We start from the raw sequence: 19,003 nt of genomic DNA on the forward strand, positions 1-19,003 counted from the left end.
GCTGGGACCCCCCCGTCTCCCTCATCCAGGCTGGGATCCCCCCATGCACTCCCCATCCAGGCTGGGACCCCATCGTGCCCCCATCCAGGCTGCAGCCCCCCCATGTGCCCCCCATCCAGGCTGCAACCTCCCATGTCCCTTCCCCATCCATGCTTGAACCCCCCCCCCGTGCCCTCCCCAAAATAGCTGGGACCCTCTATGTCCCCCTCATCCAGGCTAGGACCCCCCACGTCTCCTCCCCATCTAGACTGGGACCCCCCATGTGCTCCCCATCTCTGCTGGGACCCCCCATGCACCTTCCCCATCCATGCTTGGACCTCCCCTGAAACCCTCTCCAAAAAAGCTGTGACCCCCCACTATGTCCCCCTCATCCAGTCTGGGATCCCTCTTGTCCCCCCCATCCAGGCTGCAACCTCCCATGTCCCCTCCCCATCTAGGCTAGGAGCCCCCCATGTGCTCCCCATCTCAGCTGGGACCCCCCCCAAGCATCCTCCCCCCAAAAAGCTGGGACCCACCATGTCCCCCCCAGCCATGCTGGGACCCCCCACGCCTCCCCCTGTATAGGGTGGTGGGCAAGAAGGGGGTCAGCTGGTGCCAGCGCTGGCATGGGTGACACTGGCCAGGTGCCTGGAGGGGGACCCGAGCGCAGGGAGGTCCCGGGGGGGACAGCCTGGCTGGGTGCGGGTACCACATCCCTGCTCCGCACCTAAACCCCCGCCAGAGCCCCAGCGTTTGACACTCAGATTCCTCTTCCTGATTTGTTTCCCAGTTGCATTCCCGCAGGCAGCAAGGGGGAGCCAGGCGATAACAGCTCCTGCTTAAACCCATTTTTTCTATTAAAAGGACCAAATCTCACAGAGTACCAGCAGGCCGGCTCGAAGGGGGCGATGCAGGCGTCAGCATCCAGCCATCCATCCCTGCCGGAGTTCCTGCTCTTTGTAGCGGTGAAAAAACAAGAGACCAAAACAAAAGCCCAGCCACCCAGGAGCCCCTCCATCGTGCTATTTATTCCAGCACAAGCTAATTAAAGCAACAGGAAATCTGCTTTCCCACAACAAGCGGATGTTGCTTAAAAATAAAATAAAAGAATCCGCGCAAATAAAAACTTCCCGGGCCAGGTGATCCCCCCGTGGGTTTTGGGTAGCCCAACAGGCGGTGATGTGGCTCCACTGTGAGTGCTGGCACGGTAGGATGGACACAGGGCGAAAGGAAAAGGGCTGGAGTATTTCAAATACTTTATTTGGGGAAAAAAAATGCCCACCAGTTAAAAACAGAGCTTGCAGTGGCCCCTCTTTTAAAAAACATTAGAACCAGTAGTGAGAATAAACTCTGTCATGTTAAAAAAGGGAAGAGAAAGGAGCAAGGAAGGCTCTGCTGGCACGGGAAAGCTGGGGCTGGAGGGCTCATGCTCCTGCCCACGGAGAGCCATAGTGCGCAGCAGGCTTTCCTTTTTTTTAAAAAGAGAAACAAATCCACCAACGAACCAACAGTAGTTTCTTCCAAATCCCCTCTGCAGCCACAAATGTCAGGAGCTGCTCCCGTAAACGTGTCACCTCCCATGGGGAAATGCTCTTGTGGAAACCCGAGCCTTCCTACACGACGTGCTTCAGATTCCCTGCAAATAAAGATGCACAAAAGGGTGAGCCCGACTTCAGCCCAGGGACGACGCGGAGCACCCGGGGCCATCCATCTCCCGCCCCGATGCTGTTCTAACACCGGCACATCGCAACGTGCAACGAGAGTGAAAACGGCAGCCCCGGCTCCCAGGGGAATACCGGGTGAGAAGACACCTTCCCCTGCCTCTCGACAGGCCCCAGCGCCGCACGCTGAGCCCCACGGGCTGAAGGAGGATGCGGCAGCGTGGCAGGACCTGACTGCTGCTGCACAGGGGTTCTGCCCACAGGGGATCCCAAAATCCAGCCCCCGTAGCTTCCCGCTCCGTTTTTATGCCTGACACCGGCTGGGAAGCACCCGGGTCCAGATCAACAGGTCTGGATTGCCGCCGTCTTCACCACCTGATTTCCATTCATTAAATAATTCAGTCAAGAGCTGGAGTGAAAAGGAGAGAAAAAAAAAAAAAAACAGGCATGGGGAGGGGGACGTTTTGGTCTCTGTTACAACCCCTTGCTCCCTAGGCCTGACAGCTTTGGGGCCAGGTCTCCGATCCCACTCACGGCATGGCTTTGGCACTGCTTTATTTTCTGTTCTTTGGGCTCATCAGGCACATCTGATCAGCACTGCCTGCCCTGGGTGGGTTTTTGGGGGGGCAGGAGAATGCAGAAGGGGTGCCAGGGCATGCAGACAAACAGCTACGGCTCTCCCTATTGCTGACATTGACAAAGAGACAGGGAGGCAGGAGGGCATGAATTTCCAAAAGCTTTGGTTCCAGAAAAGTTGTACCCCGTGTGTCCGTCAGTTGATGCCTTCCTGCTGCTGTGACAGCCTGGCGAGATCTGACAGCAAGAGAGAGGGGTCCTAGTTAAGCTGCGATTGCCTCAGGAGCCCGTAAACCAAGAAAAGACACTGCTCATTTGCGAGCTGCTTCCATCTGCTCAGAGCAGCACAGCTCTCCTGGGATCAAAGGATGGGAACTCCACTCTGAGCACTGCCTCAGAGAAAAAACTTGCTGCCGGGCTGAGTGTGCCATGGATGTTTTTGCATTGCCAGGTAACTCCTGCAGTGAAAAACTCTTATTTTTCACCTAAAAGAAGCTTGGAGATCTTTCTCATTTCACCCTTGGGAACTGCAGCAAGCTCTGAGGGTTTATAAAACTGCTGATGGGCCCAGGTAATGCCAGGTGGAGACGTGCTGCTTGCAGAGGTGGAGCAGACTGAGGAGCTTCATCTTGGAAAAGAAATGGTGGCAGTGACACAGGTCTGTGAAACCACAGATCGGCGCTGGGAAGGCGACTAGGAGCCGGTTACTTGCTGTTTCTCAGTCTACATCAAGACAGCACTCAGTGAAAATACCCAACACCAAGTTTTATGCAAAAGCAAGTGCTTTTCCACATGCCAACCATGACACTTGCTGCTACACTGTGTGTTGGCACCCAAAGTCTGAATAAACCTGCAGAACGAATGGAGGAATTAATGGAGGACGGGTTCCTTGTTGGATCCATAACATGCAACCAGCAACAATGCCTAGCTTAGGAAGCCCCAACACCACCGAACTCAAAAAGCTGGGAAGGACACCAGGAAAAGGCACCAGAAAACCAGCTGCCATACTTCTGTTAGAAATGTAAATTTAAAGACTCATTTACTCTGTGTTTGCAGATGCACCTCCTGAGCCTACCTCCCGTGGTGAGCTACCCTTGCATCCAGTGATGTTTTTATTAAACACTAAAAAGTGTTTATTAAATTCTACCTCTGCCCAGCCAGAGGAAAGACAATGGCAACCTTTGCTAACTGGGACCCACAGCCCCAAGATGATGTGCTACTAACACCGAGAATCCCAAGTGAAGGAGCAGGAGACATGACACCGTATATGAAGGGCAATCACATAAATGGGGTTTAACTTTCCAGTCAGCAAGGAAGACTTCAGCGAGCCCAAAGTCCTCCCTAAAAAGACCCAAACGCCCGAAGCAGGAGTGTCAGCTTGGGCTGGACTACTCACCTTTGATCAAGTTGAGAATTTCTTGAATTCTCTGTGGCTCATTGCGGTCTGGTCTGCAGCTGGGCGTGATCTCCAGCACGTAGTCAGGACCATACTCCGTGAAGAACTGCAGGAAGAAGAGAGGAGAGTCACCAGAGGGGTCCCTGGATGGCTGAGGCTGGAGGAGGGCTCCCAGGCGTACCTGTCTGTAAAGAGGCAAAACTTATCCTCTCCTTCCAAGGAGCACATTTAGCTTAACTACACAGAAAAGATGCTTCTGCCGTGCCTCTGCTTTCCTCTGGTTTGCAGCTGCATCTGATGGACTATCATGGTCCCAGAGGCATCAGCCTCATGCTCTGTCCTCCTTCCCTCCCTGTCCTCCTTCCTCCAGGCCTGTTTGAGTCTGTTAATGTGACCTTTCTCTGTTTTGTGAGCTTTCTGGGTTAACTAAATGAGGCTAACGAGACTTTATAATCCCTCCGTTGTCTCACTGAGCACGCCCAAGAAGACGGAGCATGACCACACGCAAGCACCATGGATCAGGAAAGCCGTCCAAAGCAAACATGCTCCATCTGACTTCGGCCGGCAGACGTTCAGATGCTCCTTCAGCAGCACATCATGAAATAATCTGATGTAGGAGGAGGGAGGGGACAGATAACTGCATCAGCTGAAGGAAAACAAGTGATCCTTCAACGTTCTTGTCAAGACAGCTGGTTTCGGAAATTGTTGATCTTGGTTCTGGTTCAAGAGCTAAAAACACAGAACAGCGCTGATGGGAAGATGCAAGAAAACATTTAAAACCAATAAAGGAAATCCTCTGAAAAACTGCAAGCATCAGCCCGTGTATCTGGGCTTAAGGGTATTCGTTGACACAAACTGCTTAATACATTTCAAAACAGGATTACAAGCTTAAATGAAAAATAGCATCTGGAGCCACTAACGAGGCTAGAAACGAAGCTCTTGATCTCCTGCCAGAGGACAGGGGCTCACACCCTTCCGGGAGAGGCACAAGCATCACACCCGGCCTTCCTGGCTGCGAAGCAGACACAGGCAGGGCAGGCGACTCGTGCCTTGCTCCAGCGTGAGCGCCGCGTGGCTGCAGGGCATCGCACATGCAGGGGAAACACATGACAGCCCAAAATCTCACCTTCAGCTGCAAGCCAGTCCCAGCCCCCAGCAGGCTCTGTAGCAGATGACAACGGAATAAACCATGCACAAGGATCACTCATCCCCGTGCCTCTGAATTAGCACTCATCAGCACTGCAAAGCTGGTAGTTAGGAGCAGAGGTAGAGCTGTAACAAGGGGTTTGTTACCATCCCTGTGGAAGTGATGGACCCGGAGACATTTCTCATGACATGCCTCCATCTGTGCTCCATTTTCTCTCCCTCTTGAGACGGAAAGTCTCCCGAGACCCGCAGCTGTATCCTCCTGGGACGGAGGGGTGGCAGAGCAAACCTGTGCTCCCAACGGAGGGCAAAGTACAAGTTTCCACTGTGGTTTTTGGGAAAAGTCGTGTTCATTTGGCCGTTGCTGATTGAATGGAGGCGTACACCAAGCTAAGGGCCGTGCCTGGAGGTATTTCACCTTGTGCTGTTCGAACACGCCTTCACTGCTTCTGTTCGGTAGATGAGCGGCCTCGTCCTTGGGGCTGTGCACCCCACTGAGTTGCTTGGCTGCTTTCTCCATGTCTCAGGAGAGATGCAGGTTCCCTGAAGGCAGGCTGCTGCTCCGTGCTTAATGAGATGAATGCCACCGTCTTCTGGCTGGTTTTAGATCCAGAACAGTTCAATTCACGTATCAAAGCTATTCCTTATTACCAAGATTACTTTACTACCTTTGATGAAGGACGTGGCCACAGGCTCCAAACAATTAGACAACCCATCACGTGCCTGCGTCTCCACGTATTCTTTCTGAACCCAAAGCAGATCAGAGAGGATTTCTAAATTGCTCCCGACTCAGCTCCACCCAACTCCATTTTCCCAGGAGCTTTCTGGCTGTGCTGAGCCCCTTCACCTCGCACTCAAGAAGCGCTGCAGTTACGCTCCTGATCCGCACCGGCAGCCTTGGGGCTAACATCATCACCCAGATAGGATTCTTAGTAAATCTTCCCTGAGATGCAGAGTCGAGATGCACTTGTGCATGGCAGGGACTTGGTTTAATCACAAACATTCTCCTCCAGGTGGGACCAGTGACACTTGGTGACTGCTTCATTCAAGGCAGCCCACATTTTCCCTGGCTCCAGCTCATTCCTCTTCAGGTGCTGCAGCACAGCTCCACGAGACAGACTGGGCTGATCTCCAGGAGCGTGTTTCTCCAGGAGGGTGCATCCTGAGCAGCTCATCTTGTCTCCGGAAACAAAAATCACAAGCACCATTACGCTGCAAGGGGAACCCAACTTGGCTGGCCAGCAGCGGCGCCAGAAGTCGCAGCCAGCTCAGCTCTGCAGCCCAAGCGTCGGCTGTCCCAGAAGAGGATAAATATTCCTTTGAGAAGGAGCAGCCAGAGCACACAGGAGCCCATTGTGCACCTTGTGACATCCTGCACGCAACTCATTCCTGAGTTTTAAAACCCGTTTCTGGTTAAAGGATCGTATCTAAGCAGGACAACCCTCAAAAAGCGTCTCATATCTGCAAGCACCAATGTCCATGACGACATATTTTCAGTTTAAACCCACACATACGCTTTAGTTCCTCATGCATACTGGTCTGTGAGCTCCTCAGATAAATCAAAATGTAATTCTCCTCCGTAGTCACTGCAGACTAAAATATAGAGCCTTGAGAAAGGTCTGGCTCCTTCCTGGCACATCCTGAAGAACTCTTTGAGCAAGCAGGTGACTCCACCTCCCCACCCCCTGTGTAATTACCTGAGGGTTGACTTTATTGGCTTCTCAGATCCCTTCCAAAAAGATGTGGACAGCCCTGGGTTTTGGGAACAAGCACGCACTGTGCTGCTAGGACAGTGTGTTATTGTTGCAGGAGCCTCTCAACAAAACAGCATTGAGCAGCCAGGGTGCCGCTTGCATTAGGTGGACTGACTCTGCTCTTGGGCAAGGAGGAGGGAGGGTTTGGCAAACCTTACCTCGTGATCGGGGATCTCCGAGGACAGCGTTCTCCCAAGGATAACCCCAGTCAAGTACGTCCAGCAGCGGGCCGTGTTGGCGAGGTTGTAGCCTCCTGTCTCCAGCAAGAATTGCGATTTTGGAAGGAGAAAGATGGGGGAAAAGGGAAAAAGCAGATTTTACTAGCAGGAACAAGCCACGGAAGCTCTTCCAGCCACCTCTGCAGACCCAGCACAAGCCCATCTCTCTCTTGACAACAAGGAGGGGTTTTCATGGGTAACAGGGACAGAAGTGCAAGGGCAGCAGCAGAGACGAGGAACTATTGCTTTTAAATGCCAGCCTTGGGCCCATAAAGCATGCTCCACATGTCCGGCCATTTGCTGGTGAGCTCTTCAGCACTGTCATGCTTGAGAGGACAAATACAAAGCTAATTAGCACAACGAGTGACTGCTTTACAAGTAAATGACGTTTCACAGGCAGTATCGCAGTGGTCATGTCCATCGTTACTGTGCATGACCTCACAAGGAAAAACCCTGGCTGAATGCAATCCTACAAGACTCTAAAAAAATTTTCCAGCAGACTGAAATAATGAGAGAAAAGCACTTTGAAAAGAGAGCAAGACTGTATTTTTCAATGTTTCCTTCCCCTTGTTTTTTTGCCAAGTACATTTCCCCTCTCTTCCCCCAGTTTCCACTCCAAACGCTTCCGCAAGCTGTGGTGCTGGGACACTCCTCCGGTATTTCCACCACAGTGACAAAAGGTTTTCCTCATTTTTTTTGAGGAGAGTTTTGGGGGTTCTTTTTGCCTGACAGGTGCCTTCACCAGCACGCCCACAGACATGTCACAGCAGGACTGAATTCTTATCAGCTTTCCAAAATGAACTGCACCAGGCACATCAAACTTTAGGCTCATATACATGGTATATACCTGATCGTCTCCATCTCAAAAAGCACAACTGAGCTGATAAGGCTCCAAGCACAGGGCTGGGCTGCTCTCCCCAGCACAGGGTGCCTCTTGTTATCCGAAATGCTCTGTTGCAGGACGCCTGTCCTGTGCTCTCCCCTCTGGACGACCAGCTGGTTACGCAGCACGGCAGGGCTCAGGCAACCTTCGTTTTGCTGGGTGTGAGCCCTGCTGCACTGTGCAGCAGCCAGCCCTTTCCTCAGCCCCTGCTCGAATCCAAACGAGACCGGTCATTGCTAGGTGCCCGCAGTGAGTCTGGGAACACAGCGCTCACTTCTAATGAGAAGGGCCACAGGGCTGCTCAGCAGAGCTGGGAATCGGAGGTAGCACCGAGGAGCCACAGCCAGCGTTCGTCGAAGCTAACAGCCTCTGCTCGCCCCTGGAGGAGCCAGGCAACTTTATCTCAAGGTCTGAGAGCCAGGACTGAGCCTTGCACTTGCCAGCATCAAGGATTTCACGCCTGACACTCCCCAGCTGTTGAGTCCAGGGGTTTGCTCTCCAGGAGGACAAACCTGCTCCCTCGTGAGCGGCGCGACGCGCACGTACTCACCTCCTCCCAGGACGAGGGTCGCCAGCTGCCACTGCAGGACGTACTTCAGGCACTTGCCCACCCCCTCGGGGGTCATGTTGAAGGAGCACATGGGGTCACCAGCGATGGTGTCAGCTCCCAGCTGCAGCACCACCGCCTCCGGGTTGAAGGCGGCGTACACCTCCTTCAGCACGCTGCGGGGAGAAAGGGGGGGGGGGGGGTTCTGTAAGCACGGCCCGGGGTGGGCATCAAACCAGGCGTTTTACATCAGCTGCCCTGAGGAAAGGGCAGGAATCCAACCCCAGGGGCCTGCCTTCCCTGCGACAGCCACAGGGAAGAGCAGGGTCAGGTCTCAGCCACCTCTCGCAAGGACAGGAGGAACGGAGGCCTCCATCCACATTCTCACTCTCCCCTCTCCCCTGCAGCTCTTGGGGCAGAAACACATCTCCCTTGGCTCTGGCACACGCTACATATTATAGGGACAGTGTCCTCCTGATGATTTATTACAAGTATTCTCTTGTGGAAGGCAACCAGGCACATCAGGCTTTGCTCTACAAGATTTTTAGCATTATAAACACCACGAAGGGAACAATCCTGCTCCCTGCACTGTGCTCCAGAGCCCAAAATACAAGGTAGGTAACAGAGAAGAAACATGTTTGTTTCACAGCACTGTTTGCATTTTGCAAAAGTAAGAAACAGATGTGATCCCTGGAATAAATGCTTCTGCCTTGGTTGAGAACCTAAGCATCTCCTGTATCATTTGATTATTATACCCGATATAACCACTGCAGTGTCAAACCAGGGATGTGCATCCTTGGGACAAAGAGCTCGCCCTTACCAAGCATTCACCCCAGAAACTTCACCAGCAACTTGCCCCAGCACAGAAACCCCACTGAGATGCCTGCAGGGCTGAGGCCGTCAGCTCTGCAAGCACGGCAAGCTGAGGGCTGCCCTCACCGCTGAAATACAGGCGCCTTTGGGGAAAACTCGACCCCACTGAGACCAAACACGTGGACCTGGGGGAAAACAGGATTTCTTTTTAATTTTGCGTATTCACCCTGAGCACAGCAGCACAGCTTGAACAAGTGGAGAGCCTGACTCCAGCACCCAGGGCCAGGTAGCGGACAGCTTCTGATGGCACTCGCATTGTGGGAGCTACCAGCCCAAGCAGCCCCACAGCTCCATGATCGGCTCTACGAGCTCTGCCATGCGTGCTCCACAGCTGTACGGGAGCTTTCTGCTAGTGCAGAGGACAGAGGGCTGCTCCTGTGGTTGAACCAGCATCCTCCTAAATCCCCAGTGCCCACCTGGAGCTCAATCCGCTCCCTGGGAAAGGTGATCTGTTTTCATTTTGAAGCCCATTGCAGACATTACCAAGATGACAAACCTCTCCCTGACGTGACAGCATTTGCCCGTAGCCCCTGGGATCTCCATTAATGCATGTGGATAGCTTAGCGCACTTCTCACCCCGCGCTGTACTCAGGAACAGAGCGACTCTCCCTGGTGTTTTGGGAAGCGAGCTGCTCTGATCCTGCAGCGGGCAGCATCAGAGAGCTGAGCTAGCAGAAAGCTGCTTATCGGCGTTAGTTTTCTGCTGCTGAACTGGCTTGGGGCAAAGAGGACAGGGGAAAAGAGTAGGCAGCCAAGAATAATGCAGGGGGAGCTGCTCTTTTCCCCTTCTAGCAGCATCCCTCAGTAGAACAGCTCGGACACTGACAGAGTTCAATGCCTGCCCAGGAGCTCCGATACATCCTCCAGCAGCCAGCGAGGGCTGCACCGTTTGGGCTGAGCACCCATTCAGCACCTCCGGCCTCCAAAAAGCTGCATCCAAAAGCCACCGAGCAATCACGCTGCATCCACTGCGCCCTTATGAACCTGTCTGCTCTTCCTTTCACCCACGCGGGCCGGTGAATGTGCCCCTGTGCCAGCTCACCTCCCGGCTCCCCCGAATCTGCCACCCTGCTCGGTACGTGTCCTGGGGGATCCTCGATATGCTACGGCACCCACGGGACAGCTGCAGACAACACAAGCCCTGTCTGAAAGCCAAAGAAAGCAGCCAGCCTTGTGTCGTCAGCTGGAAGGCAGGCTTGAGCCAGCGGCTGTGCCCAAACCCTGCTGGCGGCACAGGTGCTCAGAAAGTTCCATGATCTGCTGGGTTAAGCTGGGCCTTTTCCCAAGATTAAAACTTCGGAGCTGCTCAAAAGGAAGCCGGTGTCTGGAACTTCAGCTTGAGTTTCAAAATTTTATCCCAAACCATGACAAACTTAGAACATGAACTTTCTGCAACGCTTACGTTTCTAGGACTACAGACATACTTTAAACTTGGAGGGTCTGGCAGAACATTTAGGATTCTTACTCCCCTGCGTGATGAAAGCTAGATCAGGCCAGCCGTGGTAGGCTAGGTCTCCTGCACGCCCCGTGCTGCATTCACAGCCTGTACAACAAGAGGAAATTGAAGACCAGCCCCTTCCAAGCAGACCCAAAGCCAGCTGTCGATCACCTCTCAAGAGCCTCCCAACAACACAGTTACTCTGGGATCTGTACTGCTCAGCACCTACACCCCGTGACAAGAACCCGCCTGGTGTAACTGCAGGATTTCCAGGCGACGTGATGCCTTTCAAGCCATGCGCACCCAACACCTAAAGAGAGCAGGCAGCCTCTCCCACAGTCCCCGTTTATACCTGCATGGTGCAAAAAAGCCCCACGGGACACGTGGTGGTCACACACCACTTGCTCTGTATCACGGGCTCTATCTGCCAGCTCCATTTTCCCCCACTGTTGACTGGACAGGACTTCCCCTACCTGCTGGCCAGGACAGGACTCTTCCTCTTTGCCCATGAAACCTCAAAACCTCTTGGTAGATCTTTTATTTATACATAGCTTGGAACCTATGGCAGCTTTTGATGTCCTTCAACTTGGAACACACGCAATGGGCTAATCCTGACTGGGCTCCTAACTCCTCTTCAGCTCCTAAAGCTGTGCTGCTTTTTGGAAATGTAGCCCCCCGGCAAGACGAGGCACAAGCACCCACAAGCAGCGACAAGCACCCACAAGCCAGTAGGAGGCACAGCCACAGCGTGACCACCCAAAGGGGCTCCAAGCCTTGGGTGGTTTCAGCCCTCAGCTGGTACAGCTGAGAAACAGATGTGCTAACATGTCCTGCAGCCCTCCACTCAGGTTCTGCCCCCCTAAAAATGAACAAGCCCAGCAGTCCGCTTTCAACGTGGGTAATAGCTCATGAGGTTTGTCACAAATCAAGGGAGAGAAGGGCCTGCGGGGAGGCAGACATTCAGCCTTTCGTTTTTCCGTCACAGACAAAAAGTGCTTTGAAAATACTCTTAGTTCAGTCCCAAGCACATATCTGATGGATGGCCAGGGTTCAGAGCATTTATTTGAAGAAAAAGCACGTAGCCCTAAGTCCACAGCTAAAAAGTACTTTTCCCTTCTCATATTCTCTTTAAACACATCAGGCTGACCTGTGGCCAAGAGGCCCTCCTACCTACACCTTTGTTCATTCAGTTTGCCCAAAGATTTGAACAAAACCTCTGAGACCTCTTAAGATCTGTGTTTGTTGTAATCAAAAACACTAACAGGGGAAGGAGCAAGCCTTAACCAAGGAAGAACAGTAATTAAAAATAGTAAATAAGCAAAATCTGTGCAGTCTGTTCTCTAAAATCCCATCCAAGCAAGCCATATCAGAGCAAGAGGACTTACGTTTCACAGATCTGGTAATATTTCTCATCCTGAATGCCATCTTGAATAGGCACGTTCACGCTGTAATAGCGACCTTTCCCCAAGCCGACATCCGTCACATCGCCTGTGCCTGAAAAACAGAAACACCCAGGGGTTAACGAAGAGGAAAAGAGGCTCAGCAGCAAGAGAAATGTGTGGCATGTCTCAGGTGAGGGCAAAGTGCCAGGTACGTCCACGGAGAAGCTCCTTTACCACCACCGACACGGGAGGGTTTTGACGGACCTGGTTCTAGCTGTCTGCCCTACCCTGCAATTAAGCTTTCAAGGGCAGCCCAGCAGCGGCTCTGCCCAGAGCTTGGCTACAAACAGAAAGGGGGAGATGTGTCAAATGCATAGTTTCCCCCTCTTTACTTCTTCTGGGTCAAAAGGGGGGAACATTTAGAGAGACACCTCTGCTGGTGAGGACGGGACGTGCCTTTGCAGGGACCCCATCAATGATGTGCGAGCCGAACCAGTACAAACCTCACAAGTTCAACTTGCCTGGGAAAAATCCTGGCGAAAACTTGTGCAGAGAAACAGTCATAACTTTTGAGGTGAAGCTAAAGGCATCTTCAACCCCTGTCAGAAGAGGGAAAAGAAAAAAGCTTTCAAGCACCATTTGCGTAAGCAACAGAGTCTAAACGTGCAACCGATAAACGTGGGCCAGCGAGCAGAGCGGGAATGAACGAACCAGAAAACCAGACGTGGCTTGATAAACCCATCCTTCATCAACAGAAATACGAATTCAAATGCAGCAGTGTTCACAACTGAAATGAATTCGGCTGGTCTCATGCTAATCAAAACTGAACGGGTCAGTGCCCCGAGTGCAGGGCTGGGGAGGGAGCCCAGCAGGGATGCCTTGGCTGGAGCGTGGCTCTGATTAGAACCAGAGCTACTGGGCTCTCTCGCTTTTTCCCCAGCACTGCTGCGATTCCACACGCTGCTTTTTTTCCTTAAATATGTATTAAAATAGTGGGGGTGTGCAGGGAAAAAGCAGTTACAGGAAACTTGACAGAAACCAAATGGTGGGGCAGGGGTGGAACGGAGCAAAACGAAACACACCATGAAAGTTAGGAGAGCAGGAAATGCTGAGTGGTGTTGCAATAACGTCCCTGAAGCAGAGAGCACTCTCAGCAAGGCCCTCTCCGACTTGAGCTTTATAATGTCAATCCTTTTAAAAGCATCGTTCACTGCTGACTGCTTCTGCTTTGCTCTGGTGACATCAAAGAATCAAACACCGCGACCTCTGCGGGGACAGGCACACAAACCTGGGGAAGTCCTCGCCAGGGAGCCCCTGGCAGAGGGGATAACTGCAGTGGGAACCGACCGTTCATGCAGTTTGTTGCTTTAGGCACGAGAGTGCTGCCCAGAGCCTCACAGGAGGGCAGCACACTCGAATAACACCAAAATAATGAGCAGCACGGGGCAAACCCACAAAGCAGGACAAGGCAGAACTGGATCGAGGGAATTCACACTGAAAGGGGACGCAGCCACAGCTGCTACAGCAGGGAAAGCCTTACTGCCCCACTCCTTCCCTCAAGTCTGCAGCTTGTGGTGGGCCTTACCATCCCCGTGATGCAAATCCAAGTCAATATAAAGGACTCGGTCAAATTTCTGGCGCAGCCGCAGGATCCCCAAGACAGCGTCGTTCAGGTAACAAAAGCCTGAAGCTTCATCTCTGTGAAAAAAACAGCCGTGAGATTGAACAGCGCCAGTGCAATCGCCACTGATCTCGGCTTTGCCACCTGCACTCCGCAAGCCTCCACCCTGCAGGGGCGGAGAGGAGGAAGAGGAGCCCGGCCAAGGGCCAGCAGCGACCAAGAGGTGGGTCAGGAGCAGCCCAAAGCGCGGCTGGGAAGCCCAGAGAGCACAGCACGATGGCTCACGCTGATCGCTGCTCACCCCTGGGCTTGCCAGCAGCAGGCCCTGCTGAGGGGAGGCTCCGACCCACGGGGCCCTTGGCAGGAGCTCTGCCCATTTCGCTGTTGTGCAAATAAAACGTTAGTGAAGGTGTTTTAAAGAAATTCAGGGTCACTTAAGTCAACACCACTCTCCACTGTTCCCTCCTCTTCCTCTGCAGCAAGAAGACGGCAGCTAAACAGAGGACAGACATGTTGTGGAGACGGTTGTCCCTGACTGACTTGCTCCAAAGTCGAGTCCTTTGTCACCACCTGGCACCAGCCCATCTACCTGGTTTGGGTACGTGATGAAAAGATGTCAACCCCCTACAGCTTTGCAAGCTGCCACCAAGCCCTGTGTGCACTCTTAGGTCAGCCCTGGGTAGCTGATTCAAACCAAAGCTTTTTACTCTGCAACAGAAGGGCCCAGATCCCTCTACCCCGGACTCAGATGGCTCCATGACCTCAGGCGTGCCCCTTAGGAAGCAGCACTGCTCCACTCCCTGCTCGGGCAGTGGCTGCCCAGCCTCAGAGCCACCAGCAGCCCGTGTTTTGACAAAAGGACATGCATTTTGCATGCATGCAAACCAGGACCAGCTCTGGGGCTTGAATGAGAAAGACCATACACGAAGATACTCATCCCCCAGCAGCAGAGAGGCATCTCGCAAATAAACACTGAAGAGAGGACAGCGGATGTTTACTCTTTCTCCAAACAGCAGAGCAGCTCGCTGCTGTCCCACGCCAGCCTGCAGCGAGCTCACGGCACAGCTCCAGTGCCCACCGGCTGGACGAGCTCTCTCCCTTTCCATCTCTTGCACAGGAAGGTCACAGCTTGGGCAATTATTCGCTCGCTGCTCTCAAATTGCTGGGAGTAAACGCAGCGTGGACACAATTCCAGCTTGGCAGGACTTCGGCGAGCTCCCAGGCTGCCGGTTCCTTCTGAGAGGAACCAGGAGGAACCAAACCCTGCAGCCTGAGGAAGGAATGCAGTGCACACCGAAAGAAAAAGAGGAAGCAACGTCCCTCCGCAGAGTCACCCAGCCAACCGGAGCTGGAACACCAGGAAGAAGGGAGAAACCCATGGCAACTGGAGCCAGAAACTTGAAGCAACGCAAGAATCAAACTTCACAAGTTCAGAGCTCACGAGTAACTCTGAGGAGCTTCCCCTGCTGCTCCCCAGGTGACAGGCTGGGCAACCAGGGCGGGCAGATCTTTTTGAATACGACTTCCTTTACTAAATTCCTCCTCTTCCAAGAGCAGGCTGAGCTCTCCCTTTCCAACAAACGCCAAGCCCCGAGAGCAAGCACGAAGACAGCAAGCTCCAGGTGGAGCGTGGAGCTGTTTAAGGCTGTAACTGGAACCCGAAACAACCCAAATTCCTTCCCCTCCACCACCCCAAAATATTTTTAGTTTTAGAACAGGCAGATCTCTGTACTTCTGCCTTCCCCACTCCCCTCCCTCCCCACGACTGTTCAGGCTGCTCTCCTGATGCACGCCTGACTAGCAAGACCCCTACTGTGACTTGCAGAGACAAGGGCTACGCTTTCACAGAAACGTTATTTCCTCTGTTAAACAGGGGTAAGGGGAAGAAACCTGGAATCATTCCCAGTGAATGTCACGGCTCCGTGCCTGCAGCTCTGCAGAGCTGCCCCTCAGCACCATTCACTCTCACCAAGTAGTGAGAAGCAAGCGTACAGCGAAGCTCGCAGCTGGCAGGATGCAACTACACAAAGGGGAACCCAACACTTGGTGACATCGCATGCAGGACTCGATTCCACGAAGTGCCACGAGTGCATCTATTTCATACAGGCTCCAGAAGTGACTTTAACAAACCAGCAGAAAACTAACCGCTCAGCCCAGTGGCAGCAGCAAGGCAAAAACTTCTTTGCTGTTACAGGTGTTTTCTAAACTAAGCCGTCAAAATAAAAGAAGGCAGAAGAATTTTAGAGAACCATCCACGTCACAAAGAGCCAGAGCACTCAGCTCAGCCAAGCCAAACCCCTTCCTGTCCCAGGAAGCAGCAGCTGAACCCGGTCAGTGCAGCGCCAACCAAGAGGAGGGCCACGGTCAGACCTCGCCGTTGCGTGACTGTGACACCACTATTACAACTGTAGGAGCTCCTTCTGTCAGAAAAAGAAAACACACTGCTGCATGAAAGGAAACCTGTGCGCTTGTGAAGGAGGAGTTAGGGTTAGAGATGTGGGTTACGCAAGCTTCTGGGACTCTCCTCGTCTGCATTTGCTGATGTGATGTTTTGGAAGATGGGAGATTGAAGTTAAAATAACACATTTAGCCTCGGGAAACAAGGAAGCCACAGAAATAAATTGTTCTAGCACTACAAAAATCACAGGACTCGGGCACAACATTGATGCTTCCTCTCCTGCTGTTCTGGAGTGCTGCTGCTGACACCACAGCTCAGAGCCAGCAGAGCAAAACAAAAACCAGAGCTTGGGCCTGCGCTGTTTCACTCCTCTTATTAATAAGCCAAGAAAGCCACACCAAACAACGTGGACAATGTCTTGCCACACCAATCATTTGCCTCTCCACAGCCCTGCTCTGTGGACCACAACGTGCTGTGCAAAATTAATCCTCGCTTGACTCCCAGGGGAGAGGAAACCATCTCTGGCTGCGGGTTCAAGCCCCAGAGCCACGCTGCGGCCTCTGCCCTGCGCCCCGCTTCCTTCCCACCTGCCTCCTCTCGGCCCCCTGCCAGCACAGCCACCGCCGGGTGGCCTCCCCCGAGGGCTCGCGGGGAAGCTGGGGGCGAGCAGGCTGGGGTCAGACACCAGGTGAGAAAACGCAAGGGAAGAGAGATTGTTTTCTTACTTCTTCGCGTGATGCCACCCTCCAGGCCAGTTAATCGCTACCTTGCACTTGCCGTCCAGCAGGCACTGGGCTGCAGTGATGGTGGCTCCCCCCACGGCTGCCGCATAGTCAAAGATCCCCTCGGTAGCCGGACAGTCGTAACCTGCGGGTGAGAGCCAGCGTCGGACGTTTCCTCTGCGGAAAGCACGCCCTGAGCTACCGCTCCTCAAGTGCAACCCTAGCTTTCTGTTAAAAGAGAAAGAAACAAACCAAAGCACAACACCTGCTCGACAGATATCACAGCTGGACTTGCACAGAAGATTTAGGGGGTATAAGTAGGAAAAAAAAATAAAAAATCTTCCTTGCACTTGGATCATTCACAGAAGGGTCTTAAGTGCAGGCAGAGCAGCTTCAGAGACACAAAGGGCAGGTGCAGGGCAGACTCATGAGGTCACCTCAGAATTTGCACCGCTGCCTCAGTGCTGGGTCACTCCACAGGTTCCTCGGACAGAGGAGTACCCACAGCTACATTGCTGGCTCGAGGTTTTTAAAGTCCAGCAGGCAAGAGCTCACTGCTTAAGATGTAAGCCAAGCCAGCGTGCAAACTGCAAATCTGGTTCCTGGCTGCAGCTTCAGGCAGTTGTTCACGCGTGCCCCCCACCACAGCAGGCTGTGGCAGCCCTTCTTCGGCTCTCAACCAAGAGCACCATGCCAGGGCCTCCCACCCCCCTCAAGATCCCCAAAGGAGCACAAAAAGCTGGCAGCTGGGGACAGGTGGAGCAGCAGCGTGGGGCTGACAGTACCCTCTGCTGGCAACACGGGAAGCATCAGCCTGACCAGCACCGTGCCAAAGCTACAGCAAGCCACTGGAGCTCAGCTTCACCTAGGCACCAGCGAAGAGCACCTCGCACCTGATACCTGGTCACCCTCCCACAGAAAGCTCGTGTCCTTACCCAATCCATACTCCACGGACTCCGGATGGTCGTCATCCCCCTCCTCGCTGACCTTCTGCAGGTGCTGCAGGTAAGCGTCCGTGTGGAAGCTCGCCATCTCCTCCATGGTAGCCACCTTCGGCTTGACTATCCTAGCAGGGAGGGGAGAGGGAGCAAGTCAAGGCACCGCTACAACGCCCAGCTGTAACCTTCTCAGACAGTTTGGCACTTGCTGTTGAAAAATAACACACAAAATCCCTCCTCCTCCTCTCACTGTCACCTTGAGAGAGAGAGCCACCCCGCTGAGCCGGAGCACGCCTCTCCCCAAGCTTGGCGCTGCCTGCTGCGCCCACCCCAGTGAGGACCAGCCGCAGGTGCTGCCTGCATTAACCTTTCCACATCACTTTGAGATTTCTTTTTTTCCCCATTATGTTTGTTATTCCAGCTTGAGCAACTCCTGGCAGGTCTAGCTGCAGTTGCTGTGGCAGGACAGCAGGCTGCTGGAGCAGGAGCTGAGCAGCGGTTCCTACACACTCTGCCTGCAATCAAAGCAGGGACCAACCGTGCCTTCAGCAACCCGCGCGCATCCTCCCCAGGTTTGGGTGCTTTGCCATCTGCACAATTAAAACTGAGGATGTGCCGAAGCCCTCTGCAAACAGGCAATGTGGTGCAGGTTGTGGCTAGTGGAAGATCGCTCCAGGCTCGTCCACAGGCCGGGCATTTCTAACCCCACACCCTCTGAGTTCACATCCACAACAGTTTGTGCAGCACCCTACCAAAACAACCACAATTAAACCAATAGAAAGATCTGTAAACAGACCAAAGAAACAAAAAGAAAGTCCTGCAGGGACTTCCTGGCCCCGCTAAACAGGAGCGTGATGACATCCTGAGGTGCTGTGCAAGAGGAGCCTCTCCTTTCCCTTCACACCCAACCCCAAGGGCCCAGAGGAAGGCGGAGGGCTTCTCGCTGCTCTGCCCCAGGCCCCTCATCCCGACTGCTCCCCGAAAAGCACCAAGGCCCAACACAGAGCCCCCCGACGGCGGCCCGGCACCGCCAGCTGCGTGTGGCACCACCGCCGTGTCCCGCCAGCCGTGGGGCTCCCTGCAGGCCCCAGACACGCTCGGCGCGCCCCGTGCCCGCAGCACGGCGACACTCACGTCATGTGCTCCAGCAGCGAGTACGCCTCGATCAGCGAGTGCACCATGCTGGCCTGCAAAACGAGGGGGGGGGGGGGGAAAGGGGAATAAAAAAGGAGGGCGAGGGTGAGCGCGAGGCCGGCGGGCAGCCCGAGGCCCCCGTCCCGCCCCGTCCCGGCGCTGACCCGGCGGGGCGCCTTGCAGAGCGCGTCGCAGCGGGCCGCGTACTCGGGGCTGTACACGTAGGCCACCGGCGGCACGGCCGCCATCAGCGCCGCCACCACGGCCTCGCGCGGGGTGCCGGGAGCCGTCGTGAGCGTCCTGAGGCAGGCTGGGAGCTGTAGTCTTCTGCCCTGGG

The 19,003-nt window shown here is 53.9% G+C and overlaps 1 protein-coding gene across 3 annotated transcripts; it reads right to left on the bottom strand.

Moving 5' to 3' along the window:
• Positions 1-973: 973 nt before the first annotated feature.
• On the bottom strand, positions 974-18,986 carry HDAC8 (histone deacetylase 8). 3 transcript variants are annotated; one of them, XR_007168896.2, is made up of 11 exons: positions 18,831-18,986; positions 18,667-18,719; positions 17,530-17,660; positions 16,598-16,739; positions 13,439-13,551; positions 12,375-12,452; positions 11,857-11,965; positions 8,164-8,336; positions 6,671-6,769; positions 3,613-3,718; positions 974-1,615 (listed from the first exon to the last, which is right to left on the bottom strand). XR_007168896.2 is itself a non-coding variant. In XM_048078555.2 (11 exons), exons 1-11 carry the CDS (start codon positions 18,912-18,914, stop codon positions 1,593-1,595), a joined length of 1,107 nt encoding a protein of 368 aa, XP_047934512.1. In that variant the 5' UTR covers positions 18,915-18,985; the 3' UTR covers positions 974-1,592. The 3 variants fall into 3 exon arrangements, 2 of the variants coding, with proteins under 2 accessions (XP_047934512.1, XP_047934524.1); XM_048078555.2 differs by having other exon boundaries at positions 6,671-6,765; positions 18,831-18,985; XM_048078567.2 differs by having other exon boundaries at positions 6,671-6,765; positions 17,530-17,655; positions 18,831-18,912.
• Positions 18,987-19,003: the final 17 nt, after the last annotated feature.

The sequence above is a fragment of the Anser cygnoides genome, chromosome 13, assembly GCF_040182565.1.
Source record: "Anser cygnoides isolate HZ-2024a breed goose chromosome 13, Taihu_goose_T2T_genome, whole genome shotgun sequence".
Classification (NCBI taxonomy): Eukaryota; Metazoa; Chordata; class Aves; order Anseriformes; family Anatidae; genus Anser; species Anser cygnoides.